The sequence below is a fragment of the Electrophorus electricus genome, chromosome 2 (assembly GCF_013358815.1).
Source record: "Electrophorus electricus isolate fEleEle1 chromosome 2, fEleEle1.pri, whole genome shotgun sequence".
In the NCBI taxonomy this organism is placed as follows: Eukaryota; Metazoa; Chordata; class Actinopteri; order Gymnotiformes; family Gymnotidae; genus Electrophorus; species Electrophorus electricus.
The window spans coordinates 302,449-322,656 of NC_049536.1; the positions used below are offsets into that span (position 1 = coordinate 302,449).

Below are 20,208 nucleotides of genomic sequence, written 5' to 3' on the forward strand. Positions count from 1 at the left end.
TGATGTGAGGGCAACAGGGCAGTAGTCATCGAGGCCAGAGGGTCGAGGTTTCTTCGGGACAGCGATGGTGGAACACTTGAAGCTGGATGGGATGATACTGAGCGTCAGGGAGAGATTGAAGATGTTGGTGAATACCGGGGCTAGCTGGTCTGTGCAGGCTTTGAGGACTCTCCCGCAGATACCGTCTGGTCCCGCCGCCTTTCTGGTATTTACCCTTTTGAACACTCCTCACGTCACTCTCCGTGATGATGAGAGGGCGCTGTTCTATGGTGGGCTCTGCGAATGCACGGTTGGCTGTGCCAATAACACCATTAGCGTTGTTAGCATTAGCACTGCTAGATGTAGCCTCAAAGCGAGCGAAGAATGTGTTCAGCTCGTTCGCCAGAGACTCATCCGCACTCATCAGTCCGGAAGGGTGGGCTCCTGTATTCCGTGATCGTCCGTAGTCCCTGCCACAGGGATCCAGAGCCACTCTGCTGAAACTGTGACTCCAGTTTCCTCCTGTAGCGCCACTTCGCCTCCCTCACCGCCCTGCACACTCTGTATGCCGCAGACTTGTACTCATCCATGTTCCCGTTGATGATCCCCACGTTGTAGGCAGCAGTGCGAGAGTTCAGAGCCTCGTGAATGGTTTTGTCCACCCAGAGCTTCTGGTTGGGAAACTTCTTGATGGTGATTCTTGGAATCGTGTCGTCCACCAGTTTCCCAATAAACCCTACTACTGCCTCCGTAAACTCGCTGACATCATCAGTGCTGCGCCAGAACATGTCCCAGTCTGCGTCATCCAGAGCGTCCTGCAGTGCGTCCTACAGAGCGTCCACCGATTGGTCTGTCCAGCACACGACCTCCCTCTGCACCGGAGCGTCCCGTTTCAGCCTTTGTTTATATTTTGGTAGGAGGAAGATGGCAGCGTGGTCCGACTTACCAAACGTTGGATAAGCTAGTGCCTTGTAGCTGTCCTTGTATGGGGTTTAGCAGTGGTCTAGTGTCCCTTCCCCTGGTGGGGAAGGTTACGTGCTGGTAAAGGTTGGGCACTGCACGCTTGAGGTTAGCGCTTTTGAAATCCCCAACCACGATAAGTGCAGCGTCCTGGTGTTGTGCCTGAAACTGTGTGAGAGCCTCATGAAGTTCCCATAGTGCAGTGTCCATGTTGGCCTGAGATGGGATGTACACGGTGTTGATGATGACCGAAGTGAACTCCCGAGGAAGGTAGAAAGGACGAAACTTGAGGGCGAGCAGCTCCAGGTTGGGTGAGCAGGAGCTGGCAAGAGTAGCAACATTGGCATTGTTGCACCAGCTGTTGTTTACCATCACACACACTCCACTGCCTCTCGACTTCCCCGAATCTGCCGTCCTGTCCATGTGGTGAACCGAGAAGAACTCGGCCGGCTGTATGAGAAACGCGTCATGGTGTAAGAAGGGCTGCGGAGAAATCAGGGGTAGCGGGAAGAGCGAAAAGAGTGAAAAAAGTGCCAGGTGTGGACGGAGCAGTCGTGACGGCAGCCGACCTCACTGGCGCCATCTTGTGTGTGTACCAGGGCAGTTCCACAGTGTGTTGTGTGTCTAGGGTGTGTGTGGGTGTGTGTACCAGGGCAGTTCCACTGTGGGTGTGTGGGTGTGGGTGTGGGTGGGTGGGTGTGTACTGGGGCAGTTCCACAGTGTGTTGTGTGTCTAGTGTGTGTGTGGGTGTGTGTACCAGGGCAGTTCCACTGTGGGTGTGTGTGTGTGGGTGTGGGTGGGTGGGTGTGTACTGGGGCAGTTCCACAGTGTGTTGTGTTTCTGTAGGGGGTGAGGGGAGGAATGACTCACCCTACCTGCAACCAACCAGTGTGGACACATATGGAGAGAGACGAGGGACAAACCGAGGACGCACAGGACGAGACTCACCTCGGTCAGGACACTCCACACTGCATAGGTCAAAACACTCACACAGTCAGTGTAACTGCCCCTGCAGGGATACCTCATTGTCTTTCTGCCTCATTCAGAAAGTAAAACTTATGTATTCACACTGCTCGTCTCTCTCCTGTATTTACATTGCTTGTCTCTCTCATGTATTCACGCTGCTCGTCTCTCTCGTTTCTCTCCCCGGTCTCTCTGCAGGTATGGTGGAGCAGTCACTGATGGAGGAGGTCTGTTATGTTCCCACCTGCAGAATTATGACCCTGACCGCGCGCTCACTGACTACATCTCCAGACTAGAGGCTCTCCAGCGTAGACTTGGGAGTGTGCAGTCAGGTGAGCGCACGCGCACACACACACACACACACACACACACACACACACACGCACGAACAGGAAACATTCTGTTTCGTGATTGTGTAGGTGTTTCAGGATTATGTACATGTACATGTGTGTTTTACATGTTCACGCTCTTGTATTCTCTTATCCAGGCTCATCTTCATATGCTCAGTTGCACTTTGGAATAAGAAGATAGAGATCTTCACTGGGACTGAAAAACCTATCAAACTACCAACCAAACTACCATCCACCCAAACTACCAACCATCTCTGCATTCTGGGCTCATGCTGTGTTGTAGTCATACGGAGTCTGTGGGACCAAACACACCATCTGTTCAGGCTCCACCGCCTGGAGCTTTGTGGCCTGTACAACATTAGGAGTGCTTCTGTGTTGCAGATGTAAAAACATATTCAATCATGCTGTAAGTGGTTATTGTGGGAATGCTAATTTAAGATGATTAATTTATACTATGTATGTCAGGATGAACAATATAATAAAGGGTTTATAGTAGATTGCTACTGGAATCACGATAACACTGGTCCCTGTCTGAGTTGACACTGCTTGTTATAAACATCTAATGAAGGACACAAAAATGACATTTATAACTGTTTATAAGCAGCAGGGTGTATTCTGCACCAAGCCTAAAACGACAGAATTAATTACAACAGCTTATATAAATGTCATTTATAGTTATAAGGCATTAGAGGTTTTCTAAAAAGGTGAGAGAGAGAGGGTATTGTCACCCAGCAGATGGGCAGTGTTACGAGACACACTACACTGTGTTTTAATAGCCTGGTTTCAAGAACAGAACACAGAGGACATTTGTAGAAGACATATTTTTGTAAAGGCAGGAGCTTTGAATTTTATGGGTATTTTGTCAAAACTGAAATAAAGATTAATATAATATTTAAATTCCTTTGTCCCGGTGTGCGGCTTCTTCTTTGTCGGCCTGGTGTCTTAAGTGTCAGCAGGCCTGTTTGTACAACAGCCATATATCTAAAACACAGAATAAAAACAAACTTTTAAACTGAACTTTAAATCATTGTTTAAAGTTGTGCTGATTGATCCCGTGTACAAGGTAATATACAATTAAGGATTACTAAAGGATTTTAGTATTTTCTCTTTTCTTATTTAAATTTTTTTATTTAGATATTTATATTTTATACTTGTTTGAAATTGACGTGTCCTTTGACGCTTGTGTACTTGTGTAATATTGGGTTATTACATAAATCTTAAAACTATTCAACTTGAGATAGTCCGCGTGACTGAGTAGTTGCTCGGTAACCACGGGATTTACGACAAGCGATAGTGCGTCATTCACGTGAGGCACGGTTGTGCGCGAGCTTCATCGTCCTCGTGCAGAAGAAGCAGCTGCCCCATTAGGAGCTCGTGAAGGCAATCACTATGGTAGTGAGAGTAGCGATGTCTACGTTCATTCGTTCAAATGTAAGGTGTGTAGTGTTGGTCTGTAATGATACTTAAGTCATAAAGGTGCTGTTCATGTCGCCTGACATTAATGGCAATACAAGTTTAGTCTGTCGAGGGTTTTATCGAGATGCCCATGAAACGACGCTGGCATAAATACTGTCAGTCACGCTCTGTGGTGTGTGAGAGCGCAGCGAGGGTAGGAGAGAACAGGTCCCATCATTAGCGAACCAAGGTGGGACTGCTGTATTTTCGATGTTAATATATTAAAACATGTTAAACATATTCTTTCATCTTATCAGAGACAAACTTGCATTTAAAGAAAAAAACCCGACTTTTTACTCTTATTTTTAGCAGTGCTGTTACTCAATTTAGCGATGCTTGAGCAATAGAGCATTGTTAGCGCATTGTTAAAAAATAAATGTAACTGCATTTAAAAATATTAATAAAGGAAAACATTAGCTAACATTTAAAAGATCCACAGTAAGAAAGATTTATTGTCATAAACGGAACTGGCCTCTCGGGATTATTTTGTAGGCCTACCACGTGTTGTAGTACTGCTTAACCACGAGCGTGGCACTAAAAGCAGGGATGCTTTTAAAACCTTTGGTAAACCGCTGATATGTATGTAGAGACTCTTAAAAAGAGAGGGAACTCCATATCGTTTATTGTGTAAGTTTTTGTTATTGTTGTAGTGAGTATTAAATACTCGACTTCCCTGAATACTTTTCAAGTTTCGCGCCGGTTTTCTTGTTGCTACTGCCAGCCTTTCACCAAATTGAGCAATCAAATATCTGCTGGGATGTGGTGGTGGTGGTGGTGGTGGGGGGGGGGTATGTGTAGATGTGAGGGGGGGTATGTGTAGGTGTGGGGTGAGAGGGGTCTGGCACGTAGCTGTCTTACCTATGCTATGTAGCATTCATCATTCGTTCATTCAGTCATTCATTCAGTCATTCATTCATTCGGTCCTTTAACTACCTACCCGTATGTGTTTATTTGTGTGGTCATGTGTTCTGTATGCTGTGCATCCCACTGCCTCCCAGGTCAGAGATGGCTACACTAGCGGTGAGCGTTCATTCACACAAAGGGTTTAATTTGCTCTGTCTCCTAGCAGTAGGGTCTGAATTCACTCAGAACTGCACTGGCCGTTAGTCTGTGCAGCCTATTGTCCATTAAGGGTTAATGACCAGAGAACGGTACAGATGATCTTAGAATTAGCAGAACCAGAACCACCCAGATAAGTCCCAGCTCCTGGATGTAAGCGTAGTCTAATCTGATCTGTGTAGTCCACCACCGTGTCCCTCTGCTGACTAGCGTCACTGTCTAACCCCCCTGTGGTGGCGCGCTGTGTGTCTGACAGACAGCAGCTCAGACTGGAGCCAGAGGACAGGCTTTGAGTTCAGGAGCACACCTGAGGGAGCGCGGCCAGATGACCCTGACCTGCTGCCCGACAGGGTCAAGGTGTACTACGCGCGCACACACACACCCCACTCACTAACACACACACACACACCCACTCACTAGCACACACGCGCACACATACACACACACGCTCATTAACACTAACACTAAAACACACACTAACATACATTCTCACTCACAACACACACTCATAGCTGAGAAATGGCAGATGAGGGTGTAAACATGCCATGTGATCATGTGACCTGTCCTCTGCAGACGCTGCTCAGAGAGGTTCATCAAGAAGGTATGCAGGTGCTCTCTCTGTCTGAGCTGCCTGTCCCTGAGGGGGGACAGTCTGGAGCACAGCTCCCTCTGCAGGCCTGGAGAAAAGAGAGGGAAGCCCTGCTAGACACAGTGGAGTCCCTCAAAGAGCTGCTCACCCAGCTGCAGACCCGTCACCACACCCAGACGCACACACAGGCAAGAGCCTCCGCCCTCTACCGCAGGATGCATAACCCTAACACTACACTTACACCCACGCACACACTGACAGTGCTCTTACACACACACATAGACACACACACACTAATACTACACTTATACACACACTAACACTACACATACACGCACACACGAATAATACACATACGCGCACACACACTAACACTAGACATACACACACACACTAACATTACACATACGCACACTATCACTCACACTACTCTTACACACACACTCACACTACTCTTACACACACACTACACATACACACACCAACACTACACATACACACACAAACACACTAACACTACTCTTACACACAAACACACTACTTACACACACACACACGAACAATACTCTTACACACACACACTACCTACACACGTTAACACTACACTTAAACACACATACACACACACGCTAACACTACACTTACACACTTATGCACACGCACACTAATGCACACTACTCTTACACACACACTAACACTATACTTACACACACACCAGCACTACACACACACTACTCTTACACACACACACTACTCTTATACTACTCTTACACACACACACACTGACACTACTCTTATACACACACACACTAACACTACTCTTACACACAGTAACACTACTCTTACACACGCGTGCACACTACACTTACACACACTGACACTACTCCTACACACACACACTAACACACTCACTACTCTTACACACACAACTCTTACACACACACTATACTGACACTAAACTTACACACACATTGACACCACACTTGCACATGCTCACACACACTGACACTACTCTTATACACACACTACACTACACTTACACACACTGACACTACCCTTACATACAAACACACACACACACAGACACTACTCTTAAGCATACTTACGCACACACTGACACTACTCTTATACATACGCACACACTGACACTACTCTTATACATACGCACACACACACACTGACACTACACTTACACACAAACTAAGACTACACTTACACACACACACTTGCACTATCCTTACACACACGCGTGCGCACACACTAACACTACTCTTACACACACACACTCACATACTGACACTACACTTGCGCACACACATTGACACTACTCTTACACACACTCACACGCCAACACTACTCTTATACACACAGACACTATTGTTATACACACTAAACTTAAACACTAACACTACACTTACACACACACTGATATTGCTCTTACACACACACACTGACATTACTCTTAGACACAAACTAACACTACACTTACACATACACAAACACACACACACACTGACTACTCTTACACACACGCACACACTGACACTACTCTTGCACACACTGACACTACTCTTATACATACACACTCACACTGACACTACTCTTATACACCAACTAAGTCTACACTTACACACACACACACACACACTTGCACTATCCTTACACACATGCGTGCGCACACACTAACACTACTCTTACACACACACACTGACACTACACTTGCGCACACACACTGACACTACTCTTACACACACTCACATGCCAACACTGCCAACATTGGTTAGCGCCAATGCTAACAGCGCTAGTGCTAACAGCCCTAGTCCAAATGGCACTATCAGCGCAGCCAATGGCACATGCGCGGGGCCCACCATAGAACAGCGCCCTCTCATCATCACGAAGAGTGACGTGAGGAGAGTGTTTAAAAGGGTGAATACCAGGAAGGCGATGGGACCAGACGGTATCTGCGGGAGGGTCCTCAAAGCCTGCGCAGACCAGCTAGCCCCGGTATTCACCGACATCTTCAATCTCTCCCTGACGCTCGGTATCGTCCCGTCCAGCTTCAAGCGGTCCACCATCGTCCCCGTCCCGAAGAAACCTCGACCCTCCGACCTCAATGACTACCGCCCTGTCGCCCTCACATCAGTCGTGATGAAGTGCTTTGAAAAACTAGTCAGAGATTTCATCACATCTTCACTGCCAGCCTCCTTGGACCCATTGCAGTTTGCATACCGCCACAACCGCTCCACTGGCAATGCAATTGCACATCTGCTCCACACTACACTGACTCACCTGGACAAAGGGAGGGAAATTATGTTAAAATGCTATTTGTCGACTACAGTTCAGCATTTAACACTATCATCCTCTCCCTACTCACTACTAAGTTGGGGGATCTAGGACTGCATACATCCCTGTTCGACTGGATCTCTAACTTCCTAACAGAGAGACCACAATCAGAACGGGTGGGCAACTGCGCCTCATCTACCCTCACACTCAGCAATGGAGCTCCTCAGGGTTGTGTCCTAAGCCCCCTGCTCTACTCACTGCACACCTACGACTGCACAGCCACTTCCAGCTCCACCATCATTGTCAAGTTTGCTGACGACACCGTTGTCATGGGTCTGATCTCGGACAACGATGAGAGGGCCTACCTGGAGGAGATTAAACACCTGGAAAACTGGTGCCAGGAAAATAATCTCCTCCTAAACGTCAGTAAGACAAAGACAGTGGAGAGAGTAGATAGTTTCAGGTACCTTGGAGTTCACATCTCGCAGGACCTGTCCTGGGCCCTCCACACCAACTCCCTGGCAAAGAAGGCTCGTCAGCGTCTTTACCACCTCAGACGCCTAAGAGACTTCAGACTGCCCTCCAAAGTACTGCGGAACTTCTACACCTGTACCATCGAGAGCATCCTCACGGGGAACATCACAGTCTGGTTTGGGAATAGCACCAAGCAGGACAGACAAGCACTCCAAAGGGTGGTGCGTTCAGCAGAGCGCATCACTCACACGGAACTTCCTGACCTGCAGACCATCTACTACAAGCGGTGCCAGACCAAGGCCAGGAAAATTGTGAAGGACCCCACCCATCCCAACAATAGACTCTTCTCTCTGTTGAGGTCAGGGAGGCGCTTTCGCTCCCTGAAGACCAAGACAAAGAAGAGGAGCTTCTTCCAACAGGCCATTCGGGCCCTGAATCAGGGAAACTGATAAACTGTGGGGACCACCACCACCATGTAACATAACTGTATATCTGTACATCTGTATATATAGATTTATACTCAATTACCTTGTTACACAACAACTGAAGATATGTTATACAAAATGGATCTGTACATTCTGTAGATTGTGTACATATATACCCAACCATATTACACCTGCACTGTACATTCTGTAGATTGTGTACATATATACCAAACCATATACATTGTACATTGTGTATATAATCATAATATACATATATTGTACATACATTGTTAATATATTTTGTACATACATAGAATATATATATTTATCTTGCATATATATATTTTTCTCTATGCACCGCTGTTTTCTTTTCCTCAGTTTGGACAGAGCACTCTCCACCATTTCACTGCGAGTTATACTGTGTATGACTATGTATGTGACGAATAAACCGAACTTGAACTTGAACTTTAACTTGAACTCTTATACACACAGACATTATTGTTATACACTACACTTAAACACACTGACACTATTCTTAGACACAAACTAACACTACACTTACACACACACACACACATTGACATTATACTTACACACTGCACTTACACTGCTCTTACACTGCTCTTACACGCACAAACACTAACACTGCTCACACACACACAGACATTACACTTACACACTGCACTTACACTGCTCTTACACACACACACACACTAACACTGCTCTTACACACACACGGACATACTAATACTGCTCTTACACACACACATACTAACACTGCTCTTACACACACACACATACTAACACTGTTCTTACACACAAACACCCATACTAACACTGCTCTTACACACACACACACACACACTAACACTGCTCTTACACACACACACACACACGCACTAACACTGCTCTTACAAACACATCCACTAAAACTGCTCTTAAACACACACACACACAGACACTACATTTGCGCACGCACATGCGGGAACACACACACTGACACTACACTTATGCACAAACTAACACAACACTTACACACACACTATCCTTACACGCGTGCGCGCACACACACACACTGACACTTACACACTGACACTACTCTTATAGACACACACACACTAACACTACGTTTACATACACATACTAACACTGCTCTTACACACACTAACACTGCTCTTACACATGCACACACTAACACTGCTCTTACACATGCACGCACACACTGATACTGCTCTTACACACGCACGCACACACTGATACTGCTCTTACACACACACACACACACATTGACGTTACACACTGCACTTACACTGCTCTTACACACACACAAACACACACACTAACACTGCTCTTACACACACACGGACATACTAATACTGCTCTTACACACACACACACATACTAACACTGCTCTTACACACACACGCACATACTAACACTGTTCTTACAAACACACACACACTAACACTGCTCTTACACACACACACGCACACAGACACTACACTTGCGCACGCACATGCGGGAACACACACACTGACACTACACTTATGCACAAACTAACACAACACTTACACACACACACTATCCTTACACGCGTGCGCGCACACACACACACTGACACTTACACACTGACACTACTCTTATAGATACACACACACTAACACTACATTTACATACACATACTAACACTGCTCTTACACACACTAACACTGCTCTTACACATGCACACACTAACACTGCTCTTACACACGCACGCACACACTGATACTGCTCCTACACACACACTGACACTATTCTTAAACACAAACTAACTACACTTACACATACACACACATTGACGTTACACTTACACACTGCACTTGCACTGCTCTTACACACACGCGCAAACACTAACACTGCTCACACACACACACACACACACACAGACATTACACTTACACACTGCACTTACACTGCTCTTACACACACACACACACACACTAACACTGCTCTTACACACACACGGACATACTAATACTGCTCTTACACACACACATACTAACACTGCTCTTACACACACACGCACATACTAACACTGTTCTTACAAACACACACATACTAACACTGTTCTTACACACAAACACACCCATACTAACACTGCTCTTACACACACTAACACTGCTGTTACACACACACACGCACTAACACTGCTCTTACAAACACATCCACTAAAACTGCTCTTAAACACACACACACACACAGACACTACACTTGCGCACGCACATGCGGGAACACACACACTGACACTACACTTATGCACAAACTAACACAACCCTTACACACACACACACACACTATCCTTAATCACACGCGTGCGCGCGCACACACACTGACACTTACACACTGACACTACTCTTATAGATACACACACACTAACACTACATTTACATACACACACACACTAACACTGCTCTTACACACACATGCACACACTAACACTGCTCTTACACACGCACGCACACACTAAAACTGCTCTTACACACACCCGCACACACATTGACACTACTCTTACAAACTAATACTACACTTAAACACACACACGTGCACACGCGTGCACACACTGATACTACACTTGCACACACTCACACACAGACACTACTGTTATACACATACACACACACATACATACACAAACACTACTCTTGCACACATGCGCACACACACACACACACACACACACTAACACTGCTCTTACACACACACCTGTTGATTTACAGGCCTGTTTCTTTACAGCAATCATCGCTTACTGTGGTGGGTGTGGCTGCTTGCTGTATCCAGTCACACTCCTATACAAAGTTGTGAATATGCACAGCCCATTGGTGTCAGTACTGCCTCTCACCCTGTACACATGCTCACATTCGCAGGAGTGAGGAGGTGCTTTTGAAACTGTCACCTTCCCCTCTCCCAGACTGAGGCACAGAATGCTGCTGCCCAACTCTGAGGTTCCCTACTAAGAATGCTGTTCCTACATGTCTGTTAACCATTCTGGTGCTGTGCCGTGGTAATTATTCCTCATGTATCTGATACAATCACTGGTAGACTTTTTTCCTTAGACTGTATCAGGACACTCACTGAGATTTTTATAGCAAAAAGTGTGACATTTTTTTCAGAAATGAAATATAGCAAAATCGCAAATTTCTTTAACTTTACAAGTGATGACAAGTCCACGGCCTTCGGCCATTTGCATCACAACTTTCTTGTATCAAAGGTTTTCTGTCTCATGGATTCTCTGTTTCACGTATTCCCAGGTTCTCTTTACAACAAGCGTCACTGAACCTTTTAATTTTATTTTATTTAAACAGCCAAACAGCAAGACAGTAGTATACAGAGAGCAACGCGAGTGACTGGATTAAACTGTAGACTGGATTGAACTATAGTGTTTGGGAAATAATTTGTTTCTAACAAAAAAAAATTAAGAAACCAGTGCATTTACAAAACAATCTCCATATATAATAACCCATAACCACCTCTGTGTATAATAACCCCTAACTATCTTCATTTATAATAACTGTCACAGAACGCTCGCCTCCCGCGAGGCATGTGGTTTGGCGTTGGTCATTGTTGCCGTAACGTGTTAATGTGGTGTGTTGTTGTTAATAACGTTAAATGTCATACTCGTCATTGTTAGATGTATTTATCATGTTTGTTTAATGTTAGTCATGTTCGTGTCCTTCGTTTGTAACACGTGTGAGTGCCGTTGCCTCTGTGTTTGAATAAATGTATGTCCCAGACGTTGGAGTCTGTGCGTCCTGCCCCTCACGTTACAGAATGACCAACCACCACAGGATGCCTACTCCCTTGGCAAAGAACGGACTTCCTAGCGGGAGGTGCGTGGACACCCCCTGCACTGCCGCCTGGATCCCAGGATATTGGGGAGAGGACCGCGATCGCTGTCCGTGTCTTCTCCAGAGGCAGAGGGGAACACCCCCAGGAATTTCTGGGGGGGCCTGAGGCTGTTGAGCCCAGGCCAAGGAGGACCGTGGGGCACCCCGACGACGACCAGAAAGAGGGCAGTCGGGTGGAGCCAGTGGGAGCTCCACCCGACTAAAGATTGAACCCACCTGAGACTGTAAGACATTCTCCAGACAATGCCTCATCTGTAACATTGAGCTCAGAATAAAGACGGGACTGGCTATTCTCTTCAATTAATTCCAGAGTCTGCACCTTTATTTCTATTTAGTGTGTACTGAATAAGCAGTTGGAAACTGAGGAAAAATTAAGGAACAACACTTAAAAAAAATCACAGACATAAACACCCTGAAGTCTTGAACTTGAATAATCAGTCATAAACACCCTGAAGTCTTGAACTTGAATAATCAGTCATAAACACCCTGAAGTCTTGAGATTTAATAATCACAGTCATAAACACCCTGAGGTCTTGATCTTGAATAATCACAGACATAAACACCCTGAAGTCTTGAGATTTAATAAGCACAATCATAAATACCCTGAAATCTTGAACTTGATAATCACTATCATAAACACCATGAAGTCTTGAACTCCACATAATGATTCCAAACACAGCTGCCTCAAATGATCTCAAATGAATAAAGTCTAATAAAGTTACAACACTGATTGTAAACACTATTGTAATATGTATACATCATATACAATAAACACCACTGGATGTATAGACATAAATACAGTACTCTTTCATTAGTTGTCTGGATTATCTGTATGATTATTGAAGTATTACATATGAAATAAACACATTTTTGAACACAGGAAATAAAATGTGTTCAAAATGTGTTTTGTAAAGTCCTTCCCTAGACTTGGATGACTGTCTCACTCTGCGTTGATATACTTTCATAAGCGTCCCTAAAATGATCGAAAGTAATGGCTTGCTATGCATTCTACACTGATCCTCTGTTCTCCTCTGTCTGCAAAACATCTGAAGTCAGACTTTGCTAATCTTCTGTCTTTGGCAACATAGTGGATTTGAACTTTCCAACTAAACCATGGTTCTGTTGTACACATTAACACACTAACACTGTGTCCCAAACACATTCACTCACACCTAACACGGTGCCCTAAACACATTCACTAACACCTAACACTGTGTGTTCCAAACACATTCACTCACAACTAACACTGTATCCCAAACACATTCACTAACACCTAACATATTTTGCAGAATTGTTCATTAAAGTGAAGTTGTGACTAATTGTTTTTCATTCCAGCAACTGATGATCTGGACCTGGTACCTCTCATCTGGACCTTGTACCTCTATTCTGGACCTAGTACCTCTCATCTGGACCTGGTATGTCTCATCTGGACCTGGTACCTCTTGTCTGGACCTGGTACCTCTCTTCTGGAAATGCTACCTCTCGTCTGGACCTGGTACCTCTCTTCTGGCTGAGGTAGAACTCAGCCAGACTGGCTTTCTGCAGAGGAGACTAGACAGCCCAGCTATTGAGCACAGACATCATTGCTCTGGAATCCATACGGTCTTTAACAACCCATCAGGGAAGCATCAGCTATGCACCCTATTGGCCACCAGAGGTCCTCATCCCCAGAATACTAGGGGTCACTATGGTTACTCATCACCACACTAGCAAATGCCTCTTGAAACTATTGCAAGGGTTTCTCTGTCTGTTTATCAAAGCATTTACTACTACTGGCTTTGGATTTGTGCCTGGTCCTTGTACTATACAGCTGCATTATTAATCTTGACCCCTGATTGCCTGATTTCTGATTTTTGATTATGGTTCTCAGCAAAGTTCTCCTGCACATGGTATCAGAGTTTGATTCCTGACACAACCACACATCATAAACAGAGGGAGTAGACAGATCCCCTCGCATTCAAATATGTGAGAAAACACGTGCAAAGCAAATACTTAGATGCAAATAAATCCAGTCTCAGTCCAGTGTAAACCTGGTGTAAATCCAGTCTAAGTCCAGTGTAAACCTGGTGTAAGACCAGTATAAATCCAGTGTAATCCTGGTGTAAGCCCAGTCTAAGCCACACTTCAGCAGACTCCTGTTAACAGTGTGTGGATGAAGGACTTAATTCATCCATGTGTAACCCACTCGTTCTTCCTTGTTTGCACACACCTGACTCACTGCATTTCATAATCATTTATCCATCATGTATAAGTCATGCATTATATCTGACTTTTTTCCTCATTTCATACAGTCCTGAAGGCTTTTTAAAACGTTTGGATGCTTGGTCATTATATGAGTGTCCTGAAGTGATGTCTGTCTCTTACAGAATGGTGATTGAAGTGATGTACTAGAATGTACAAACAATGTGAGAATCACAGGTACAGGTGAGATAAAACATTCAGATAAGAGGGAAGGTCCATATTTGACTGATGCAAGTAATACCAGTTTAGCAGGGACTGGAACTTGAAGTTCTTGTTTCTGTCTCACACACACGCACACACACACTCACAAACACACACTCTCACACCCGCACACACACACCTCCTAATTTCCTTTTTTTATAGTTTACTTCCTTATGACTTAAAAGACTCTTCATACCAAGAAGGACACACATATCTTATCCAATAAAAGACAAAACACATCTCAGGACTTTCTATTCAAGCTATCAGTAAGTGTTATTCCTCTGGTGTAATATATTCAAGTACATAAAGAACCTTTTATTTTAGGGTATCACCTACAGGCATTAGGGGTTAGAGCTCATCTTAAATGTACTGTTGGATTCTTTTCCATTTCAGTATATTAATATTACTGATACTGCATAGTTTGTAGTAACAACTAACAACCTATCTAATACAAATATTCAAATTTACTATTCAAATGTTTTTCTTCAAAATAAATGAACAAATATAACAGGGCTGTGGTCCTGGACTGTGCCCATTTAAATGTTGTTGGTAGTAATGACTTACCTCCTTCCACTGTACGTCCTACTTCAGCATATAAACACGAAAGAAATGTCTGGTAACTGGAGGTATTACAGACACAATACAAGCTGTCAAGCTAATTGGTAAATATTTTATGGTACACATTGTTGGTGAATATTAATACTTATAATTCACACCAGAACTTGAAGTCACTGAATGCTTTTTATGCTACAGTCTTATTGGTCCATTTCAAATCTGAAACTGGATTTAATTCTGTGTCCTGTGGAAACCTAAAAAAGGCAGGTAGAGCTTTATTGAAATTATTTATTCAGCTATACTTTTAAAATGATTTTATTCAGCTGTCATTTAATTACGTCTCCTGCATCCCTCCCAAAAGAAAAATTAAACAGTGACTCATATTAAAACACTGGAAAAAAAAAAATCAGTGTTAAATGTGCTAAATTTGTTTTAAATTGAATTACTGTAAAACAATATCCTAATTAAAAGCCCAAATGATCATACTTGTGATGCATCTTTAATTGTTTTATACTGTACATTGCATACATTGCAGCTGGCAGTCTGTAGTGTACTCTGGGTGGAGTTTTCTATAGAAGAGCACTGAATAGACAACTATAGACATTTGTGCATTGATGGTCTTTTCATCTACTGCTGTGGGGAGTAGCTACATGTTTGTTGTTCCTGAGTGTGGTCTAGAATGTAGTTTCTCCAGGACACAATATTGCATTAATGTGATGGCGAAAACCAAGTCAGATGCTAGTGGATAAGGGATAGAGCTTTTATTACAATCCAAATCCGTAGTGGTGAAACAAGTAAGTGTCGGAACCAGAAAAACAAAACGATAATCACAATCATGAAGAAAAACAGGCCAAGTCAAAAACCAGAGATCAACCAAAAACAGGCAGACAAATCCAATCAAAGGGGTAGGCAAAAAATCTTAAGAGGGTAATACATTAAAAACCAGGTCAGCAACAAAGAAGATCAAACAGAAGAAGAACGCTTGGTATGCACAGACAAAACTAGAGGCAATACTTCAGAACTTTGAACCGGTGATGTCCCCTCACACTACTCATATAATGTGTTAGGTCTATGTGTTGGCGTGAGCAGCTGTCCAAACAGGTTTAGTGACTGATGATTAAAAGGAAGTGTCTCTTGGTCCTCAAGCACCCCCAGGTTGATTTACTGTATGATAGTGATGATCAGGACAGCAGAGCTGTACTGAAAGCTCCTCCTTCATGTGTGTTCATTCACCCTTCATACTCACAGAATTTTGAAGAATAATTACACTCAAACCCTTTAAACCCTCTCTCCCTAACACTGAAAAATCAGATGATTTTTCCAAAAATGAAATAAACATGCTTTAAACATTTGGTGGTTTCAAAAACTAGAGAAACACTTAACGTATCTTATTTGTCTCCCTCCTAAAGGTTGAGCAATGACACCAAAGATGCCCTCTGGACATCGCCAGCACATCATTGTAGGGCTTGTTCTGTTGGTGTGTTTCTCTGCTGTATTCTTCATATACTACAAACCAGCCATCAGCTGGCTGCCATGTTCTAGATCAGAGCCCACACCAGACGCCTGCACAGACGCATGCCTTAAAGTTCTTAAAGAGGAGAAGGCTGGAAATGACTGCATTCTTAACCAAACTTTGAAAGAGCAACAGACAGCAGCTACACAATCGCCACAACTAGACAGCACACACAATGCCAACGACACAGTGGTTTTAATCTGGTCATGGCCTTTTGGTTACCAATTCAATCTGGAATCCTGTGGTTCAGAGTTTGGCATCACAGGTTGTCATTTAACAGCTGACAGAAATCAGCTGGATAAAGCACATGGGGTCATGTTTCATCTTAGAGACATCGGTGGTGAATTGTCATACCTGTTGACGTTGTCACGACCTCCACTACAGAAATGGGTCTGGATGAACATGGAGTCTCCAGCCAATTCACCACAGTTGCCTGGTGCAGATGATCTATTCAATCTGACAGAAAACTATCGGAGAGACTCAGATATCTGGATGCCTTATGGACGACTTGTAGAAGCGTCTGAAGAAGACAAGGCTTTTCAAATACCAGTGAAGGATAAACTGGTCTGCTGGATTGTGAGTAACTGGAACAACAACTACAAGCGAGTGAGTTACTTTAATGAACTGAGTAAATATATTAACATCGAGGCATACGGGCGACACTTTGGTAAGTATGTTAACAAAGAAGATTTTGCTACAATCATGTCCAGCTGTAAATTCTACTTATCCTTTGAGAACTCCATCTATAAAGACTACATCACAGAAAAGCTGTATAATCCACTGACATCTGGCACAGTACCTGTTGTCCTTGGCCCAACAAGGGAGAACTATGAGGAATTTGTACCTGGGAATTCCTTCATACATGTGGACGATTTTGGATCCCCTCAAGAACTTGCAGATCATCTCAAATTACTGGACCAGAACCAGGAGATGTATGAACAATACTTCACCTGGAGAAAATACTTTACTGTTAAGGGCTCTGGGTTTGGTCTGGAGCATGCTTGTCGTATTTGTGAGCATTTAAAAAGGAACAAGAACTTCAGAGTATTTAAGAATATTAACAAATGGTATTGGGGTTAGCTGGGATGAAGCAACAGGAATTCTAGAGCACAGTTTATAGGCAAAACCTAAATACTGGCACATTAAGAAATGCTGATTATTGTTCACAAAGCTTTTGTCAGTTAAATAAAATGTAGCTGATGAGAATTTTTATATATGCAGTTTGATATCCACATCTGGAGTTTTTCTGTTGTCCCAGTGCCTGCCGACATTTGTTCCAGGTACTCCAGTCCACGCTAAAGACTACCATCACTGTACTGATGTGTTTTATCAAGAGATTTTCAAGAAAGATGGTTTGTTTATTTTCAGAACTTAATTCTTTCTGATCATGTAACAGTTTTGTTTTGTCTGTAATCAATAATAAAAATAATAAGAGAAATGACTCCTTGTTTGTTGTCACAATTTCCTCCCCTGGCATTGCGGTTCCCACAGCGATACCTTCACATTTCGTTTGTTTTGGTTTCTCGTTTTGCTTTGGTTTTGTTTTGCCATGCCTCCTTGTTTAATTACCTGCCCCTTATTTGTTTCTGCAGTGTCTTGTTATATCTCATTACGGTGTTTATTTAAGCCCTATATTTGGAACTCCTTACTGTTGGTTACTGTCATTGTCCTTGTTGTTGTCACCGTTACTTGTTAGTTTCCTGAGTTCTGCTTACTTCTGTGCCATTGATTTGTTTTGTTAATCAGCCTTTGGTTATTTCTCTGTCACTATAGTAGTTTGCCTATCTTTACTAAGTGGAAGGGCTTTAGAATGGGCTAATGCTGTATGGATACAACCTTTTTACCTGGCAGTTTTGGGCTGTTTTTGATCATTCACTAGAAGGTAAGGCTAGTGGTGAGAGATTGTACAGTTTATGCCAGGATTCTCGCAGATTACGCCTTAGAGTTCTGTAACTTAGCAGCAAGCAGCAGTTGGAATGAAACAGCACTAATTGCTGCTTGGAGAAAAGGACCGATTGTCGATATCATCACTGAATTGGCATTTCATGATGAAAATCACTTGATGGCATCATAACCCTTGTCAATAATATCTGGATAATCTCTTATGAGAGAGGAAAAAACAAGAGTCCAAGACGAGCTAAGTTCAGCCCATCTCTACTTCCTGAAGTGGAGGGAATGCAGATTGATAACCTTCTCAGCGCAGTGTGTGTATTGTGGAAGGTTGGTGCATATATTCCATAATTGTACTGCCTGCACCCAAAGAAGAAGGAAAGAGACATCCTCTAAACATAATGTTGATACATCGCAGCAGAAAATGGTAAGTAGTTCTCCTTTCAAGACTACACAGAATAGTCATTCCAGCCCATCAACCTGTCACCTGTATTAAGAGTGAGCTCACTGGACGCTCATAGGATCTGGTCTCATCAATCATCGTACTGCTCCTGTTACCTTGTGTGCAAGTACAATTCACAAAGAGACCATTTCTTTTTTGTTCTTTTTTTTAGTTTCCATGGCAAACCATTCCATGTTTTTTTGGCCATACATGGCTTCACTGTCACAATCCTGTGATTCCAGGGAAGAGCCTGGCATTATCGCTTGGTCAACCTTTTGTAGACCTCTCTAAACATAGTGCATCTAGTTAGAGCAGTTGTAGCTCAATGGATAAGTTGCTTGCCTTGTAATTGGAAGATTGCCAGTTCAAGCCCCATCACTGCTAAGTTGCCACTGTTAGCCCCCTGAGCAAGACCCTTAACTCTCAATTCCTCAAGATATACTCAGTCATAATTATAAGTTGCTTTGGATAAACGTGTCAGCTAAATTCTGTTAATGTAGTTATCGCTTCTACCTCTGTAGAGTCTGGAACCTGCTGAAGGCTAATGAGTACCAGGACTTGGCAGAAGTTTTTAGTAAGGGTAAAGTGGCCAACTTAACTCCAAGTTATGATTGTTCCATTTAATTAATAAAACTACATCCTGTACATCCATAACCCCTTTCTATCACAGAAAAACAAATTTTGGAGGGCTACATAAAAGCAGGATGGAGGTCTATGCCCTTGTATTGATTAGAGGACTAAATGAGGTTACAGTAAAGTAAAGAAGAGGTAAGCCAATAAAACTTCATCCAGTTGCTTACTTCTCATACAAATTGTCACCATCAGAGAGAAATTATGATGTGGGAAACAGCGATCTCTTGGCAGTTAAGCTGGCGTTGGAGGAGTAGAGGTATTGGTTGGAGGGGGCTAAACATCTGTTCATAGTGTTGATGGATCACGTGAATT

The 20,208-nt window shown here is 43.5% G+C and overlaps 3 protein-coding genes across 9 annotated transcripts in view; all 3 read left to right on the top strand.

The window, feature by feature from the left end:
* Positions 1-3,149, top strand: part of akap9 (A kinase (PRKA) anchor protein 9) — a 75,143-nt gene extending 71,994 nt beyond the window's left edge. For 6 of the 7 annotated variants that reach the window (XM_035535558.1, XM_035535559.1, XM_035535573.1 and 3 more), the window contains 3 exons: positions 1,786-1,915; positions 2,101-2,234; positions 2,390-3,149. In XM_035535558.1, the coding sequence (XP_035391451.1) occupies positions 1,786-1,915; positions 2,101-2,234; positions 2,390-2,433 (308 nt within the window). In that variant the 3' untranslated portion in view covers positions 2,434-3,149. The remainder of the gene's footprint in view (positions 1-1,785; positions 1,916-2,100; positions 2,235-2,389) is intronic. The other variant, XM_035535568.1, reaches the window with a different exon arrangement.
* Positions 3,150-4,648: 1,499 nt separating this feature from the next.
* Positions 4,649-12,624, top strand: LOC118240777 (A-kinase anchor protein 9-like). Its single transcript, XM_035522764.1, has 4 exons — positions 4,649-4,727; positions 5,023-5,123; positions 5,340-5,543; positions 12,442-12,624. Exons 1-4 carry the CDS (start codon positions 4,649-4,651, stop codon positions 12,622-12,624), a joined length of 567 nt encoding a protein of 188 aa, XP_035378657.1.
* A 4,211-nt stretch (positions 12,625-16,835) lies between these two features.
* LOC113590697 (4-galactosyl-N-acetylglucosaminide 3-alpha-L-fucosyltransferase 9-like) lies at positions 16,836-18,011 on the top strand. The gene has a single exon (XM_027030979.2). The coding sequence runs from the start codon at positions 16,836-16,838 to the stop codon at positions 18,009-18,011; it is 1,176 nt and encodes a 391-aa protein (XP_026886780.2).
* Positions 18,012-20,208: the final 2,197 nt, after the last annotated feature.